The sequence below is a fragment of the Quercus suber genome, unplaced genomic scaffold (genome assembly GCF_002906115.3).
Source record: "Quercus suber isolate HL8 unplaced genomic scaffold, Cork oak 2.0 scaffold_185, whole genome shotgun sequence".
Lineage (NCBI taxonomy): Eukaryota > Viridiplantae > Streptophyta > Magnoliopsida > Fagales > Fagaceae > Quercus > Quercus suber.
In genome coordinates this window covers 235,441-255,398 of record NW_027069643.1, presented here as the reverse complement: position 1 = coordinate 255,398, position 19,958 = coordinate 235,441, and the positions used below count along the sequence as shown (strand labels likewise).

The following is a 19,958-nucleotide window of genomic DNA, read 5'->3' as shown; positions in this document are numbered from 1 at the left end:
GGAGCATTCACAATAACTTGATCTTTTAGTTATTTAATACCTATGACAACTCATTACTATTATCAAGCATACACCTTTCATTGAATGTAAATTAAACATAAACTCAATGATAAATTACAACTTACCCACATGTGATTTACTCAAAATTCAACTTACTTACCTGTGGTTTTATTTTTGACATTTTATCCATTTAAAGTCATTTTCGTTAGGGGTTTGTAACTCACCTTCTCATTTGCCATCAAACTAACACCTTTTATACCAAAAACATAACATAAAATGAACCAAACACTCTCCCTACACAAAACCTCTCACGAGAGCTCACTACTTCAAAATCAATACCATGGAGACTTGGATTGAGTTACTTAGACCATTGTTTAGCTTGGAATCATTTGAGTGATTATAGTAAGGTGAAGCTAGAGTCTGAAATCTAATGGATCATCCAAAAGGCAGGTATGCTCTTGAGTTATGGTTTGAAAATGTGAAGGAGTTGATGATAGATTACTATATGAAATTGGTTAATTTGTACATATATTATCACATGTGATCTACAAGAAAACGTTATCAATGAAATTTTCTTCATCAATTTTTGCTATGTCTTCATCAAGTGGTAATGGTTCTATAACAAGTGGATTTCACTGAGATTCAGATGGGCATTTATGCACCCATGAGAAGTGTACCATGCAAACAAGTTTGAGAGTTGGTAACTTTGGAAGGAGATTTCTAGGTTGTAGCCATTTTAAGGTAAGCAAGAATTTTTATTTATTTTATTTATTTTATTTGAATTGAATTATATTGAATTGAATTGAATAATTAATTGTGATGAATTGTGAATTGTGAAATTAATTGTTCTAAATCTAATGATTAGGTTTGTCCCAAATGTGCTTCTTTCAATGGGTGGATAAACAAACTTGTAGGCTTGGGAATGAAACTACCCCACTTGTCCTTCAAAGGATAAGTATGCTTGAGAATGAATTGCAGCTTGCAAATTAGAGAGAAATGACAACCAGGGAAATGGAAGAAAAAACTAATAAGAGGGAAAGAAAAGCTTATGAACTTTATGTTGAAGCTAGGGAGAAAGTAATGAGGGTTATAGAGAAGGAGAGATTGTGCTATCTTGCACTAGTTGTGTCATGGGTGCTTTTCCTTTTTGTAATGTTGTTGTTGTGTTTTGATTCAACGAACAACATAGGGATGAAGAACCTAAGTCTGCCATAATGCTTGTTTGGTGTGTTCAAAGGTGGTTGGGTCTTAGAATACATTTCGGTAGATGGTTTTTTACCGTTTTGTAAGATGAATGCTAAAATGGTCATTTTGGAACACGTCATGTAACTGAACCTAATATTATATATATATATATATATATATTGTGGGAATAAGAGTCCAAATTTGTATATTGGGCTTTGGGCCCTATTCAAGGATGTGGATACGTCCGATGAGGAGTAAATGGTTGGGAAATGCCCTAGAATGGAGGATCACGCAAGGAAAGGATGGAGGAATATAGTCCGAGAAGGTTATCCTTCTCGGATAGGATGAATATCAGTTAAGCAAGCACTTGGGCGATTTAGGTGACCTTCCAGGAAGTTCCAACGATAAGAATAAACTTCAGGCATATACAAAGGTGATAAGAATACAGAAATATCTACAAGTAAAAGTTGTTACAACCACATTAAATGTACTGTAACAACTTTTCTGACCGCATTTATATGGAGAAGACCCTTGAACAATGCAGTCTCAGCTACCACCACTCATAGAGAACCAAATAAGATGTTCGATAGGACATGTATTCAAGTGAAAGCTTAGATGATTAACAAGTGTACGATCAATATGATCTGAAGGGAAACTATATAATGTAAAAGACCTCCCATAAAAGGGGGATTGGAGGAAATAGAAAAAGAAGAGAGAAAAAGATTTACTGCAGCACTAAGGATTGTATTAGCTTTCAGGAACAGAAGTTCAGTTCATAGTTCATCTCCTTGGACACCAATTTAATCAAGTTTCAAGTGTGTTTTTGTACTTATTCATCTTTTAAATCCTTATTAACTGTTGTTTAATTCACAAATAGCCTAACTCTTTCACCCACTCTCTACAAATTCATTATATTGGGTTCATTAGGCTCACATCCCACATCTTTTGGGCTTGTGCTACAAATCGTGACCCTACATATATATATATATATATATGTATGTTTGGTATTTGTTGGCAATATATGTTTGGAATTTTTTTGGTGGATGGTTGTTCAACCCTTGTTTCAAATTAGCTCCAGGAATAAGGTAATGAAATTTGCTTGTAGTAGGTACTCCTAACCCTACACACATATCTTGTCTTTCAAAGAAACTCAGTCTATTGGGGTCAAAATTGTCAATAATAGTAATATTGCCACCTAAATATACAAAGTCTGGGTTCCACTCAAAGGTGCCACCATGATGAATCTCAAAAGCGAAATTCAAGTCAGCTATTTGCATATAAATTATTGTAATAAACTCTACATGTTAACACAGAGAACTATTCAAAAAAAAAAAAAAAATACAATACAAACACAGTAGATACAAACAAAAGTTTTTGTTTTGTTTTTGGGAGACAAATACATGGAAAGGGACCCCAAATACCTCATATACACACCTTTCTTTTTCAAAGCCAAAAGATTCCTATGGTTCACACAGAGCACAACACACAAACAGACCATACTGTTAACAAATCATGGGTATTTAGGTAAAATATATATTTATAAACCAATGTCGCAAATTTTCAACATTTCCTACAACAATATGCACATTCATAAACAAATAAAAAAAAATTTAACAATGTATACCTAATTTCACAAAAAATTAGAACCCTAGGTTAACAACGTAGTTGGAATAAATTTGAGCGAGATAAGCTTCAAAATCTGTCACGGTTTCCTCGATTTCCTTATTCGTAATTACTCAATTGACTACATGCTAAACAATGGTCTAAGTAATTCAATCTAGGTCTCTATGGTATTGATTTTGTAGTGAGATATCGTGAGAGGTTTTGTGTAGGGAGAGTGTTTGATTCATTTAATGTTATGCTTTTGGTTTAAAAGGTGCTAGTCTGACGACAAATGGGGAGGTGAGTTACGGACCCCTAACAGAAAGGATCTCAAGTGGGTAAATTGTTAAAAAATCAAATCACAAGTAGGTAAGTTGAATTTCGGGCAAACCACAAGTATGTAAGTTGTAATTTGCCCTAATTTCAAATATCTTGTGTGAATAAATTAAGATATTTGTTTCCATTCCCAGTTCATAATATAACCATCTTTTATAATAATTTCTCACATCAATTACAAAAGACTACATGTGATGATGTGAATAAGAATATCAAATACACCATAATGAGAACTCCAATGTGTATCTTAAGATCCTTTGAGATTCATTTTTTGATTCAAGCCACAACTAGTTGAAATTTCATTATTTTTTTTTTTTACAACTTCAACAAAATAATTTTCATGAAAAATATCAAGACTTTCCAATGATGCTCCTAGAACACATTTTCCCGGCCCCCATTAATTATGCTACTTATTGGGTTTTAGCTCATCCCGCTTTCTAACAGTTTTTCAGATCAATTAGCTATACCTCTAGTATGGAACTTACTTTATTTGGTGGGGATTGGAGTGCTGTGTTAAATTGGAAGACTTGCTGTAAACGATCGGTGACTCAATCTTGCTATGTTCAACGAGATCGTAATTAATTCTATTGAAGGTTAGGCACTTGAGGTTTGCTAGTCTTAGGCGTGGTAGGCCTAGATTCAATGTTGAGGTTGCTTATTCTTGATAAGATTGTGACCTCTTGCAATCTATTTGGAGTTTTGTAATATATTCATGTATTTTATGGAGGCACACTATTTTTACTTATCGTTTGTAAATGTATTATAGAGCTTTGACTTGTAATATGGAGATTTCAATATGATTATTTATTCTTATCATGTGAAAAAGAAAAGAAAAGAAAAATCTCCTACAGTTTCTCTCTCAATGGTTTTTTTTTTTTTTTTTTCCATGCTTTGGACCCTTTTGGGTTTGGGGCGTGACATAGGATATCCCATAGAAGAGTGATAAGTCCATAATATTTTCACCTCTATTCCTAGATGAGTATGGGGAGAAGAGAGCATATGGGCACGGGGAGAGGAGATCTATTTAGTTGGAGAAGAGAAAGAAAGAAAATAAAACACAAAGAAGAGTGAGTTTGGTATGGAGAGAGAGAAGAGTCATTGGGTGTAGTGAGTAATGGGCTAGCACGGATTTGACTACACACAGGCAGTAAGTCCCACAACTTCAATGTATTTACAATATTTACATCAGAACTCATATATCATCACTCAGTAACACATTATTTTTGTTTTCATTCTCACTCACCCATCACTCATTTTGTTGAGTTATGGGTGATGAGAACTAAAAATGAGAACTAAGCCAAACATGCATCTTAGGAATGGGACCCACCTAAGTGAGTAATAGGTGATGGAAACTGAGTATTGGGTGATGAAAAAAAATCTAAACCAAACAGCTTCTAAGTGATTGATTATTACTTTCACAATACTTATATATAGTATAATAGTAGAGATCCTATAGATTCATGAGTTTTTTTTTTTTTTAAAAGATAGGTTTTAGTTGCAACTTATTTGAATTTCTTCTACTTCATTATTATTATTATTATTATTATTTTTTAAGTTATGGTTTCATTTAAAGCTATCTCAAAGCATAGAGGAATCATATGGTTTATTCAAATCTTCAATAGTGGGCGGGTATATAGCAACTTAGCACAAGAAAATTATAACCACTTTGCCCATGAAAAGATGAAGAGAAATGTTATGTCTACAACATTTTCATAACATATCCTATGTGGCTGGCTGTTACGGGTTGCTATTAGTGGGGTAGAAAAGTAATTTTAGTGGTAGGTTCAAATTAGAACCAACAACAACTAAGATAGAATTACTATGACATCCACGATATTATGATTGCTCTATATCATCAAATCAAGACATCAATTGATTTTTTGTATAAGCAGGATTTGAACTCTAAATCTCTTATTTGACAATAAAAGCCTTTACCATATTTTTTTTGGAAGAAGGAAGCGGTGAATTTTATTAAGAAACAATAACCAAATTGGCTTGAATTACAACTTTAAAGTATAACGAGACATATTCCATCCATATTAATAAACCTATGACACGGATTGCTAGTTGAGAATAATTAGAACCTATCATGGAACAAATATATATATATATATATATATAATTATGAAGCTTTAAAAGTTTGTGGATAAGATTTTAAGTCAACCTGAAGTCAAAATTATTTTATTTTAGAATAAATATATATATATATATATATATAATTATGAAGCTTTAAAAGTTTGTGGATAAGATTTTAAGTCAACCTGAAGTCAAAATTATTTTATTTTAGAAATAAATAAACACAATAGAGAGGAAATGCTCCAGGCACAAAGTGTTTGGGAGGTCTAAGGGGGAAAGGGTTTCAGTTGCAGAATTAGCAGCATGTTATAATTATTTCTTAAAAAAAAAATAGGAGAGAAGATGGAGTTATAAGTCTAACACATAAAATTCAAATAAAATTGCGAACTTTCATTCCCAAAATCCTTTAATTTCACTTACTACAAGTGAAAAGCTTAGAAAAAAACATAAAATACAAATGAAATCTTTTTTATTTATTATTTTTTTGAAAAGAAAATACAAATGAAATCTGATCAAGATGAATAAAAAAACGAGACTAATGAAATTAAAGTAATATTCTTTTAACGCAAACCCAAGACACGAATTTATTGTTTTGTACCAAACTGTGGTACTCTTGAAACATTAAAAGCGAATTTCAAAAAAGATAAAAAAGAAACATCAAAGCCGAAACTCGGCGTCGGAGTTATTTTGAGTCTTTGACAACCACAAACAATTGCCCAATTAGCATCATCAACTAAAAGAGCCTACGTTTTCTTCCGAAAAAGAAGAATCTACGTTTACTTGGTCCAAGAAGTAACCCAGACCAGTATGAGTGGATTGCATCAACCCAAAGTTGACGATGTAACAGAACAAACAAAGCAACAGGGAAACCAGCCGAAGCTATTATAACAATCGGAAGCCATGAAATTTCGCTTTCATAGACCAAAAAGCAGGTTGCACTGAAGGCTGCCACCATGCCTCCTATAGACATGAAGAGTGCTGTAAGTCCAACCACCAACTTTCCAGGTAATGCACAGAGGAAATCTTCTTCGGCAAAACGGGACGTGAGAATTGACAAGAACATTAATATGGAAGTCGAAGAGCATAACAGTGCTACTGTATCCGATATGAAAAATACCATAAACCATTTACTTTTCAAGAAAACAGGAATTCCAGTATCCCCCTTGTTACCACCTGGTACAGTGAAGGCTGCAGCGAAAACTACAGTGGCAATCAGTGTTGCCACAACCATGCAATAGTTTGCTGTGTCCTTCATCCACGTTTCACCACGTGTCTTCAAATCATTATGTGTTTCTGTAAATAAATCCCACGGCGTTTTGCCTTCTTTGTCTATTGATTTCTTCTGCAGATATGAAGGTGGCACAATCTTTTCTACCTCCTACAATTTTACATATGTAAATTGATAAATGTGGCTGGCAAAGAAAGTATAAAAAGAAAATATAATGTAATAATTGATTAATCCAAATACGCTTTCATTGAAAATTTATAAAATGACATAACATTGCATTAAGGAACTTCTAAGTCATAACTCCTCCATTTCAAGGGTGATAGAAGTGGAAAATTATTAGGTACTCTCGGAGTATCATAATGCTTACTCTCCATTCTTATATAAATGGTAGATCCCACCATAAATTTAATTAGTGGGACCCACTATTCATGTGAAATGAGAGAGTACGTATTTATGATATTCTAGAAGTATACAATAATTTCCCGATAGAAGTGGCATAACTTTTATGTGGGCCTTTTAGCGTGACACCACTTTTATTTACACCATTTCTGATATGCCATTTCAGAAAAGATGTGTGAATAATTTTGTGCCTAAAAATTTATTGATAATAAATATAGGTGAGTTACTCACTATTTCCTTCATTTCAAGGAAGGCCTTTTAGGTTAAAGTAGGTTTCTATATGTTATATTAATTATTCAAGGAAGCTCCCCAAGGTATTTATCTCTCCAATACATTATACTGAAGCAATGTAATTCTTACCATTGCACACTCTTGGTGTGATAGTCACTTTACAAGTATATTGTAAAGTGTGGGGGAGCAAAGGCTGAAGTTCAAGTATTCAAGAAGGAGTTTCACATACATATACACTTAAATTAGGTTAAAGTAAAATTCTATCTTGTCAAAAAAAAAAAAAAAAAAGGCAGCTAAAATATTGGGTTGATAGAAATTGAGCTCAATTGAAACCTTAAATTGTTAATGCCGAAAGAAATATTAAAAAAGAACTCATGATTGATAATGTTACCAAAAGATTAAGTGAATTAGTTATTTTCAATTGAAAAAGAGATGTTAGCATTAGCAAACTTAAATACAAAAGCTTAATTAGCACTATAAAAAAATTATTAGTAATTTTGTATATAAAAAAAGCATGAAGAACATAGAAAGTTAAAAGAAATATATTTGATTGATATTTAATAATAATAAAAAAATTATTTAAATTGTCTTAAGCTGTAAACTGTGTCGTGCTGGCCCGCATGCTAATAGATTTACATCAAATTGAAATAAAAGCACTAACACTAACCTTAAACCACAAAAACTCTCGTTGCATTTGAAGGGCTGCTCCTGATACCATATTAAGTCGACTTGAAGGAGCCAATTTTCCAGCTAAGTGCAGGATGTTGTAGTTTTCTTCATCAACATAATGTAAAACCATATCCTTGATAGCGCCTATCTCATAAATCAGATTAAATACAGTCTCTTGCCGATTCAAAACAGCAATATGAAATATACTTCGGCATTTTGCGTCTGTAGTCCATATGAGATCAGGATAAGAGCGAATAACAATAATTAAAAGTTCAGCATTCCCCATTTTGGCAGCTTCAAAAAGAAAAGTCTTAACATGATCATAAAATTGCTCTCCTTGCAATAGGCGAACCTCTCTCCAAAGGCCTTCAACTAATTGACGAGCTAATGTCTGCATCAGAGCTTTTTTATAAATCCCTTTGAACCCTATGATTAAGAAAATAAAACATTGATTTAAAATGTTAATATATATAGTTAGAATTATACTACAAATCAAGTTCAATATTGTATAACTTTTTATTAATGTTACATAATTAAATACTTTTTTATTAGATTAATATCTTGAAATCTTATGGTTGAGTTACACTTTCTCTTATTCTTAACAAGCGTGTTACATTTATTGTTAATTATAAATTATTTAACATGCCATTCATACAACCTATGTTTTATTTTTTAGGTTGGCAAAGCATGAGCAAAAGTGTATAGTGATTGTATTTTGATTGTGTGGGGAGATTGTTTCTATTATGTTGTTATCCATGCTTATGTCAAATGGGCCTAATTCGATTGATAGCCTAAAATTGACTAAACCATAATTAATACGTGGGGTCTAAATGACTAGATCTTAATCAAAGTTAGTTGGCCCAACTGGGGTCAAAATTTATCAGAACAATTCAATATTCCCTTCTCCCAACACACCAAAACTATCCCAAAAAACTTCGCTTAAAAAAAAAAAACCCTATCCCATAAAACAAAAAAACAAAAAACAAAAAAGCAAGAAAAAAGAAAACCATAGTTAGGGTTGGAATTAAGTAAACTTACAGGAGTTTAAGCATCGTTTTGAAACTGATAGCTGACTTTTGCTGCCAATTGCAAATGGTTTCCTGGCCAACTCATACAATGCAGTCTTGTTATTTATATCCTTGGTGGTTGCTAATAGTTCATCCTTTTTCATAATTTTCAATGCTATATCTGTCCATAAAAACAGCACATCTAATCATTGCCAAAAGCTGGTTAAAAAAAAATCCTAATTAATTTGGTCACCAATATTGCGAAATAGATGGTAGATCTACGCAACTTGTCTGACTGCGTAAAACTTAGTTGTTAAATTAACGTTCTGCCATAATATAAAATTATCGATCAGTCTTGTGAAATTTATATTATATATCATTCATGCCCAATCAAAATTTCTCTAAGGACATCAAACGATGTAATGGCATTGTAAATTAATTGTCATATCACAATCATTGAGAAATGGGACATACCATAAAAATCATAGGAAATAGTAGCAACAAGGAGCTCAATGCGTTCGCCACGAGACAAATCTTTAAAAGGAGTCACACCGAATAGAAACGACACCATTTCTCTACGTCCCAGCAAAGCTGCTATGTAAAGTGGTGTATATTTCATTCTTTTTTCACGGCGGATCAAAGTTGGTTTCTCTTTCTTTTCCACCATCTCCTCTGCAATTATCACTTCACCGCCAATCAAAGTTCGTTTATCATTATTTTCCAACATCCCCTCTGCAATTATCACTTCACCGCCGATCAAAGTTCGTTTATCGTTCTTTTCCACCATCTCCTCTGCAATTATCACTTCACCGATCAAAGTTGGTTTATCATTCTTTTCCACAATCTCCTCTGCAATTATAACTTCACCGCCGGTCAAAGTTGGTTCATCATTCTTTTCCACCATCTCCTCTGCAATTATCACTTCACGGCCGATCAAAGTTGGTTTATCATTCTTTTCCACCATCTCCTCTGCAATTATTACATTTCCTGATGCCGCAGCAAAATAAAGTGCTGTTTGCTCATAATTGTTTTTAAGTTCTAGGTCTTCCTTTTTCATCAATTTCAGCAGTTCTTTTACGAAATTAGGGTGATTCGCGGCTGCTGCAATGTGAAGAGCTGTGTCTTCCCCTTCTGTTATTGGTTTTCGAACGATATCAGGATATATATCAAGCAGAGCCTTAGCCTCCTGCCAATTACCTTTAAAAGCAGCTTGGTATAGGAGGACGCATGAGTTAAGGTATTGAAATCGTTCTTGCCCTGGAATTTTTTGAAGCAGCATATATATTAATGAGAATGTTTTGGTGATAAATCATACCCATTTCCATATCAGTAGCTTATAAAAATTTCTTCTGTATTAATTACAACCTCTCTTGAGGTGTGAAAATACATCCTTATAAATAGTCACATATGTGCTACTACAAATTCGTAACAATTATATATACCTTTATCTTTTTAGTAGATTTCCTTTTGTATCTATTGTCATTTCATAACATTTGTCTCTGTGTCTTTCACATTCTAGAATTTTATGTTATGAATTGAAGAGTGATTAGATTAAAGACAACTCTTGTAATTCTGCTTGGTTGGAAACTGTTTGTTCATTTAGACCCCTATAAATCAGATTCGTTTAACTTAATTAATTAACCAAGTAATTACTTAGGTTGATTTTTCAGATCTAGGTTTAACTCATGCAATCATATTACTTAGTACGGAAAAGTAAAGAATACAGTAATATGATGACTCAAAAAAACCAATTAAACCAACAGCTTCAAGGTAAAAAACCTGGAGAGGAATTAACCTATCTATTCTTAATGTAAACAAATTCACTATGATAGAATAGAAGTTTACAGTAGATTTTCTCCCTAAAAATTAAAGCTACCTCATGTAAAACTTACTCACACGACCATGTGCAGCTCCAACTCCACGAACTCTTCTATCTGAATTTGCTATGCACAAACACCTACATTTGTGACTTTGAGATCCCACTTAAAGGTTTTAGATCACCATCAGTAGTAGATCTTTATACAGCAACTTGTTTGCACTAGTTCTTGATTGTAGATCTAGCTTTTGATAGATGCTTGTTGAGTTAGAAGGTTACAAAAATCTCACAAATCTCATAGGAGTAACTCATAAGAATTTCAAGAAAATCTTAAATGTAGTTAGAGTTTTCCTTTTATACTTAGTAGTGTTAGACTAAAACTCTAAATGTTTTCGCCGGCTTCGGGCTTCATTTAAAATCTGTAGAATACGACTTTCAATTGGTCGAACCTTTCTTTTGATCAGTCAAGCTTCACAAAATCTGAACTCTTCTTTCTACAGTTTGACAGTTCTTGAATCTTGACTTGAACAATCTTAAGCAATGTCTAACACCTAATCTAGGCATGTTTTTGTTCTCGATTTGCCAACATACATAAATTTGTAATCTAAACATTTAACCTAAATATTTAGACCCTAACAGAAACTCTATAAATGAAGGTAGAGATCTAGTGTGAATGAGTGTGATAGAAAAATGTAAAGAGACAAATACAGAGAGTACTCATGAAGGCAGCAGCTTAATATTTTTTAGTGTAAGAGAACAACTATTAGAGAGTGCTCAAGGCCGCAACCTTATTTCTGAGAGTTTTGTAAATGGCCATAATAACCTTATTTGTGGGAGTTTTGTACAAGGTCATAGCTTTTGTTACTGAGAATTATGTACAAGGCAGCAGCTTGATTTCTCTTACTTTTGTGAGTTTGAAATTGTGTCTAATAAAATATTAATTTATCCGGTCTTGCTTACGGGGTGGTTTTTTTTTTTTTTTTGGTTATTCTTCCTCTTAAAGCTTCTGCTATCCCAACAAACCTGTCGCTAACCCGTGCTATGCACGGATTAGTAAATAAAAATTAAATGTAATTATTTTATTTGAAAGTACATTTATTTGAAAATGAATGAAATTGAGTAAAAATATAACTGTATGCAAATTGCTGGAGGAAGATAACAATATTTTGAATTTGTACCACTTCTTGAATCAAAACCATACAAAAATCTTTGCCTAGAAAGTAGCAACAATTTCAAATAAAAATGTGCAATATATGCACACTACAGCAAGTGGACAAGAAATATAACTATGCAGTAATACATTTTTTGCATTTAGATCCAACAGGAAAAAAAATCCCTTGAAGATGCAAAGCCTTGGCATATGCTATGATATCTATAAATGCTTGCAGCTTCATGCAAAGCTGAAACATCAACATAGAGATCTGATATAGCCCCAATCTTCCGTGGGTCAAATAATTTGGTGAAACATTAGACACAATCACTTATTTAAGAAATTAGTACAAAAGATCATATTAGGTTGGACCATTTTATTAGTTGAAATTTTTTTCAGCAAAGCCAAAGCTTATCTACAAAAATTCAATGGATTCCAGATGGAATCAAAGGCAACACAAAAAATGGCAATGTTTATTGCAATGGTAAATATCTCTATTGCACTTACAGTTCATAAAGGTAATGTTTATTTCCATATCTACTATTTGTTTAGTATGTTTGTAAAGTTGACTTAATATGTATCCTTCTCAATTGCATTACACACGGTATGTACAATTTCGAAGCAAGTCACATAGTTTAGTGAACCAAACAAAATCTAACACAAATAAATATCTAAAACATAATAAAATCTAACCTTTATACCTTTACCTAATCCTAATGCCTAAATCATAATCTATCTCAAGAAAATACCCAAACCTAGATCATATTTGTTAAAGAAAATATATACTATATTGAACAATATTTGATGCACAAAATTTTAGAATAAAATTAAAATAATACCGGAAAGAATATACAACCTTTAGTTTGGTATCAATAGTGGCATAATGAAAGCCAATCAATAGATTAACTAACCCCTATGACAAAGAAAGACAACTCAAATCAGTAATTTTATTCGATAGAACAAAATAGTATATAATTAATGCTAAGATATGGTTGTTACTTAATGTCACCAATCACAACAATATAAAGAGAAGTATATAGGTTGCTAATCCAAGTATACTCTGTTATCCATTAGAAACGGTTAGTAGAAATAGACACATCTATCATCAAAAGCTTAGGTAACACACTAATGACATAAAACTAACCATCAAGCGTTAGTTTTAAAACCAACACAAGGCATGTAATAAACAAATAATTTTTTTTTTTTTTTAAATGTTCTTCAAGGTGGGATATAAGCAAATAAAGCAGCATTAAATAGAGACACAACTACTAAAATGGCTTTCACATCAATATCTAGAAATTCCTAAGGAAATAATATTCTCAAAAGTAACCGCATACCACTTTGACTCCAAGGAAAATTATGAAAAGATGAAGGTAGAAGTTCTAAAATTTTAAACCTCCTACTCATATCAAACAAATGCTCAAATCAATGACCGCTATAATTTTAGATCTTATCTATCATAAATAACCTAAAATTTACTCATGCAAAACTGCAAAAATGCTGCTTTATTATTAGGGGGAAAAATTAGAGCAAAAGATTATCTGCATAGATATAACTGTGTTTCAAACCCAAGATTTAACTTCAACCTTAATTGAAATACAATCAACTATAGAATACAAAACAAAGTCAACAAACACAAGAATACCCCAATATTAGCATAAAAAAATATAATAAAAAAATTTGTAGTTTATATTCTAAGTAAAAATATATATACATATATATTTCTAAAACCCAATCGGCCATATTAAAATAAAAAAATAAAAACACACCAATAAACGCAAAATTCAAACTCCTTCTCCATCCTCTCTCCTCTACCCTTCTCCTTCCCCAAAACGCAGATCCACGGCCAAACCCCAATATAGCTCTCTGCTGTTCCCCCACCACTCATCTGTCTCTGCCTCCACTCCTCCAACCAATAAGGTTTATTTTTTTAAATTTTTTTATGGAGATTGTTGAGGTCAATTCCCTACCAAAGTGGGAACACCCCAATTTTGGTTGCAACTAATGTGGCCGCACGTGGTCTTGATATTCCCCATGTTGCTCATGTGGCCAACTTTGATCTACCAAATGACATCGATGATTAAGTCCACCGGATTGAACGAACAGGGCGAGCTGGGAAAACAGGATTAGCTACTGCCTTCTTCAATGAGAACAATTTATCGATGGCACGGTCTTTATCTGAGTTAATGCAAGAATCAAATCAAGAAGTGCCTGCTTGGCTGTCACGGTATGCAGCTAGATCTTCCTTTGGTGGAGGGAGGAACCGTATTTCTGGTGGTCGATTTGGTGGACGTGAGTTTTGCAGTAAGGAGAAGGTGCGTTTGTTATGTATCAGATTTTTCATTACTTTTATAGTGTTCACGGTTAACCTCGCAAATTTGAAGAGAAATTATCAATTTTTGAATTTGAGTTTAAATTGAACTTGTCAGAGAGATAAAGTTTTACTCCTCATTAAATTTGGACTTTGGCTATCGATGTCAAAGATTAGTCCTTCCTGGGTTTAAATTGATATTGTTAATTAAAATTTTTTTAATAATTTTGTTTTTAAAAAATAATTTTATTAAAAAAAATGATAATGATGTCAAAAATGTTGAGTAGTAAATGGAAACAACGTTTTGATACCTAACCTTGCAGGAGCTTTTGGCTACCAAGGCGACTAGATTTATAGAACAATGTCCACTAGTATATTTACTTATATTATTATCTGGTGATAAACAAAAATGGATTAAACAATATTTGAATATTGACTTAAAAACATAAAAAAGTAAGTCAAGTAAATATATACTATTTTCACCACGTTTCTTCTAGAAATAAGGATTTACAATAATTAAATAAACTTTTTTTTGGGAAGAATAATTAAAAAAAATAGTAGTCCCAATTCTACAGTAACTGCCACGATTTTTATCACAACTATTTACGTGTCAAACTATAACAAGTTGTCTATCATTTTCATATAAATTTACCACTTTTCCTCCACCATTCACAGTCTACTACATAAAGAATTATGATACAAATTATACTATTTTACGGGTCTAAGAATTTTTCCAATAAATAAACTTACAACAAGTTGCGCACAAAGGATAGTATTGACAAATTTGCAGTCTAATACTTTGTGACGTATGAACGCAAGTTGTGCACGGACATCTAAGATTATCTTAACCATAGAACTTAAATAAAGTCATAAAGCTAGCTGTAGTGCTTCAAGTGAAGCAATGTCTAAACATTAAGTTAAAGATTACGAAATCCCTGCCTCTTATTATTTGTCTAGGGATATGTACGTATATATATAATCACAATAACAGTGGTAGCATTTTCATGGAGGTCATTAAGATATTAAATTAAACAAAATTTAATATATAAAAAATACACACACACAAATACATCAAGTTTTACAATTTTTTTTTTTTTTTTACGAATTTTCATATTTTAAAATCATTACAAGATAATTTTAAAATCAATAAGGTAGATGTAACTATTTTATTTTGTTAATTTTGTACAATATTTTTATTTTTATGCAATTGTTATTATCTATTTGTTATTGTTTTTATAAAAACAGTTTAAACTAAATGACAAACTCAACCCATATTAAATTAGTCCACAGCCATACCCGTTTATATATAAATAATATACTTTTATACTTGACCAATTGAATATTTGAAAATCACCAACTTTAAGGTCTGTTTGGATATCGCTTATTACTGAAAATTGAAAAATGAAAACATTGTAGTAAAATAGTTTTTAAATGTGTGAATAGTGCTGTGGGACTCAATTTTAAAGTTGGTTTTGCTGAAAAAAGTACTTATGGGTCCCGTGAACAGTGCACGGGACCCACACAAAAAAGTAGACGCGCGTCTTCTTTCCTTTCAGTCCAATCCAAACGTGCACTTACTATTTTTTTTCATTGATCATTAACTTTATAACAAAAAATAATCATAAATACTAGGGGGTCCACGGGTCGAGTTTGTGCCCAACTCAGACCTGACCCGAATTATTCGGGTGGAGGAAAGTATGGCCTGAAACTAACCCGGTGATTTGGTCGGATTTTTCAGCTCGAGTCTGGTCAATTTCGAGTTGTATCGGTTTGGGTATCCGGTTTCATCGCCGGGAACGATTTTTGGCTGGATCCGGCAAGATCTAGCCGAAATCTGGCCGGATTTGTCAAGATCTAGCCTAAATTTGGCCGGATCCGTTGAGATCGGACAGAAATATGGCCAGATCCGTAGAGATTTGGCCTAGATTTCGTCAGATAACGGCAAGATCTCGCCGAATCTGGTCAAAAATTTGTAATAGTTAATCATGGAGGATAAAGGTTGGGTTGGGTTGGGTTGGGTTCGGGTGTCACGGGTTTTGAAACTAAAAATCGAAAACCGACCCTCGTGGGGCCGGGTTATCGAGTTTGGAACCCGCATTCTACTGCCGGAGTCATCGGATCGCGTGGCGGCGAGTCGACGGCGGGCGGCTTTGCTAGGTTGAATGGGTCGCCGGGTCTTCTAGACAGCCCTAATAAATACAATAACAATAAACACACATAACAAACTCTTTATATTTCTTAATTATTAAATTAATATAAAGATATATTATATTTGTACTAAACACATATACATTCACACATATCACAATTCACACAAATAACATTATAGCCCCACCCCCCCCCCCCCCCCCCCCCCAAAAAAAAAACATATAATCAGTATTACACACACACACAACATAAATATATAATAAAAGGAAAGACATCCACAACTCACAAACAATCACCTTTTACTCTTATAGTTGGGAATGCCAAGATAGTCAGATAAAGAAGAGAGATGAGATAGATTCATAAGAATGAGTTCAGAGATTCGAGAGAGAGATTTGAGAGAGAGAGAGAGAGAGAGAGAGAGAGAGATGTTATTATTTGATTAATTTCGGGATAGACTGATCTATGTTGTTGTTTAGCTTTGGACTAAGTTGATATGTGATCATGTTGTGTAAGATTCAAGTCAAGGGGTTTAATTAAACTCCCTTAACATAAGGTAGTGCCGCCCCTGCACAGTAATAAGTGTTTATTTATTTATTTATTTTGATAAACTAAGATTATTAACCATAGTACTTAAATTATGCCGGAAAGCAATCATTCATTCACTCACAGTCACAGATCTCCCATTAACTTGTGTAGTGAATTTTGGATTTTTAACCATATTTATTGCTGAAGAGTCCTTTCAACAATAATTGTTGCAGTTGGTATGATCAAAGGCAATATAACTAATGAGTAAATTAGATATTAAATATCAAATTTTTTTATTCATTTCCAACATCTTTTCTACAAGCTGCCCAATCTCTTCAAGTTTTCAAAAGTCTCATATCCAAGGTACTAAGTTGAATTTCTAAAAAATTTATTTAGATAAAACTCAGCAAACGAAATCAATTTCTCTTTATTGAATGCTAAAGAAAAATTATCTAGATTCGAGCACACAACACCGAGTAATAACTCAAAATTATCTAAACAGTTATCACGTTTTGAACTTCTTTTTATCCATTCCTCTTTATATTATTTTTAGTACAAAATGTAAATATCAATTTTTACAAACCTGTGGGTATAACTCACCTTTAAAAATCGGCTTGAAAGAGGAGGATATCCAGGAGCATATATACATATGTTTAAACTTACACTAAATCACACTAGAATCGTAAATTGCGTAGTAGTTGATAGTCCTAATCATATTACTTTCTCGTCCACAGAAAAAGCAATGGATGAAGATGACACCGAGCTTCGCCTCACCCCTAGTGACCACCTGGCGAGGACGAGGCCATCATCCCACAATCAATGACGAAGCGTTACGAGAACACTAATGAGCCTCCACACTGTTGAAAAGATATCTCCCCATTAATGCCCCTCAGGGACGTTACATATTCGGGAATAATATCACCATTAAGACGGCACCAACGGCTAGAAGGAAGAAGGAAGCACCTATATATATACCCATTCATGAGACCGGAAGGGAAGGTACAAAAATTTCTAGCTCATGCACATTACTATCTGAATACTTCTTTTTTACTTCTAGCTATTTTGACTTTAGCATTGGGGGCCCTGTGGCAGGCGCCACATCGGTGGCCACACTCTTTCTTTTCACCATTCATCTTGTCTCAGGATCTGGATTAGCTGTGGATGACTCCACGCTGGATGAAAGTTTCTACTGACGATTTGAACATCATCAGTTTGGCGCCGTCTGTGGGGAACTAGCGATTCTTGAGCACCCAGTTCAAAAACACTGTTCCATTCTAAACTATAAGTTCAGATGGAATCCAACACTAAACCAGATCCTGCTACATTGGCCCTACAAATCCAGTCGCTCGCAACTATCGTGAAAAAACTTACTAGGCAGAACTAGGAGATAAGACAAAAGCTGCAACAAGAAGATAACTACTTGGAGACCAACTAGGAAGATGACGGACACAACCATAGGAGACGAATCGACACTCCAGAAGGGGCGAACTCGGATTTTCTTAAGGAGATGAGAAAGGAGATGGACGAGCTGAGGAATGCTATCAAGGGGAAAACAGGTTAGAGTTTGGATAGAATGGTTAGAAAGACAGACTCGCCTTTCACCTTACTGGTTCTTGAATGCCCGGTGCCTTCAAAGTTCCGTTTGCCCCAGCTTGAACCATTCGACGAATTAAAAGATCCATTGGATCACCTTAATACTTTTAAGATGACTTTGGGTCTCCAGCAGCCTTCTGACGAGATACTATGCCGCTCTTTTCTCACTACCCTCAAAGGGGCAGCCAGGGAATGGTTCACCAAATTGCCAACATCATCCATTGACAACTTCAAGCAACTAGGCAGCTCCTTCCTTCGTCATTTCGTTGGTGGGCAGTGTCTAAAAAGGCCAGCTGACCACTTGCTCACCATTAAGTAGGGAGAAAAGGAAACCCTGAGGTCCTATGTGACACGGTTCACTCAAGCAACCCTGGAAGTAGACGAAGCAGATGATAAAATGCAGCTAACAGCCTTCAAGACTGGATTGAAGTCCAGGGATTTCATGGTTTCCCTAGCAAAGAATCCTCTTAAGACGATGGCAGAGATGTTTTTGAAGGCACAAAAATACATGAACGCTGAAGACACCCTGGCGGCAATAGAAGGAGTGGAAAAGCCCAAGGAGAAGAAGAAAGAAAAAAAAAAAAAGATAGAAGAGGACGAAAAAAGGACCAAGCCGACCGTCAGAATATCAAAGGAAGTAGACGAAGGGATGACAAGAGTCTTTGTCCAACGAAGTTCACACCTTTGGTGATGCTTGTTGACCAAATCCTTACGCATATCAAGGACGAACACTTCCTCAAATGGCCAAGACCGTTGCACTCGTCTCCCAGTGTGCGTGATAAGAGGAAGTATTGCCTTTTTCACAAAGATCACAGGCACCACACAGAGGATTGCCAAGACCTAAAGGAGAAGATTGAAGAACTCATACGAAAAAGAAAGCTGCAAAAGTATGTGAAAAATGGGGATTCCAACAGGTTCAGGGATAGCAACAAGGACCGATATAAAGACTCTCAGAAGGATGAGGACCACATGCCCCCTAGCCCACAAAGTGCTATAGGAGAAATAAAAACTATCATGGGAGGGTTGTCCGCAGAAGGATCATTCAAGTCCCTTAAGAAGTCATACCAAAGGCAGGTGAACAGTGTTCATGGCCTTACTCCCCTAAAGCAAAGACAGACAAACCAGGATATGTGCTTCTCAGAGGAGGATGCCAGAGGGATAAAGCAACCTCATGATGACCCGTTGGTCATTATGATCATGATTGAAGGGTTCAATACCAGAAGGGTTCTGGTGGACAATGGTAGCCCGACAGACATCATTTACTTTTCTACCTTCCTGTAGTTAAAAGTAGACCTAAAGAGACTTCATCCTTTCAAGTCCCCCCTCGTCAGTTTCAGTGGAGATAAAGTATATCCCTGGGGAATAGTAACATTAACGGTCACGGCCAGCTCGTATCCCCTCTAGGTAACAAACAAGCATAACTTTTTGGTAGTAGACTCACCTTCATCCTACAATGTGATTATAGGACGACCTACCCTCAATCATCGGAAAGTAGCCACTTCCACTTATTGCTTGAAGGTGAAATTCCTAATTGAACAGGGGGTTAGTGAGATAAGAAGAGACTAAGTGTTGGTGAAGGAGTGTTATCAGGAAGTCCTGGCCTCAAAGGAGAACCACACGTCAATAATCAAAGACAAGACACAAGAAATCATTAAGAAACAGGAAACAATAGAGTTGGTTGA

General features: G+C 34.3%; 2 protein-coding genes across 2 annotated transcripts; one reads left to right on the top strand and one right to left on the bottom strand.

Annotated features, from left to right (window-relative positions):
* Positions 1-5,829: 5,829 nt before the first annotated feature.
* Positions 5,830-8,826, bottom strand: LOC112015448 (ankyrin repeat-containing protein NPR4). Its single transcript, XM_024047848.2, has 3 exons — positions 8,765-8,826; positions 7,725-8,152; positions 5,830-6,577 (listed from the first exon to the last, which is right to left on the bottom strand). Exons 2-3 carry the CDS (start codon positions 8,121-8,123, stop codon positions 5,933-5,935), a joined length of 1,044 nt encoding a protein of 347 aa, XP_023903616.2. The 5' UTR covers positions 8,124-8,152; positions 8,765-8,826; the 3' UTR covers positions 5,830-5,932.
* A 5,035-nt stretch (positions 8,827-13,861) lies between these two features.
* LOC112015449 (uncharacterized) lies at positions 13,862-19,557 on the top strand. The gene is made up of 2 exons (XM_024047849.1): positions 13,862-14,014; positions 19,000-19,557. The coding sequence occupies exons 1-2, from the start codon at positions 13,862-13,864 to the stop codon at positions 19,555-19,557; spliced, it is 711 nt and encodes a 236-aa protein (XP_023903617.1).
* The last annotated feature ends 401 nt before the right edge of the window (positions 19,558-19,958 follow it).

Bases quoted from the DNA above. Each gene is read 5' to 3' on its own strand.
- LOC112015448 (XM_024047848.2), bottom strand. From the start codon at position 8,123: ATGCAGACATTAGCTCGTCAATTAGTTGAAGGCCTTTGGAGAGAGGTT. The intron at 6,578-7,724 runs GTTAGTGTTAGT...GTAAAATTGTAG, and splicing joins GAGAGTTTTTGTGGTTTAAG to GAGGTAGAAAAGATTGTGCC.
- LOC112015449 (XM_024047849.1), top strand. From the start codon at position 13,862: ATGGCACGGTCTTTATCTGAGTTAATGCAAGAATCAAATCAAGAAGTG. The intron at 14,015-18,999 runs GTGCGTTTGTTA...ACGCATATCAAG, and splicing joins AGTTTTGCAGTAAGGAGAAG to GACGAACACTTCCTCAAATG.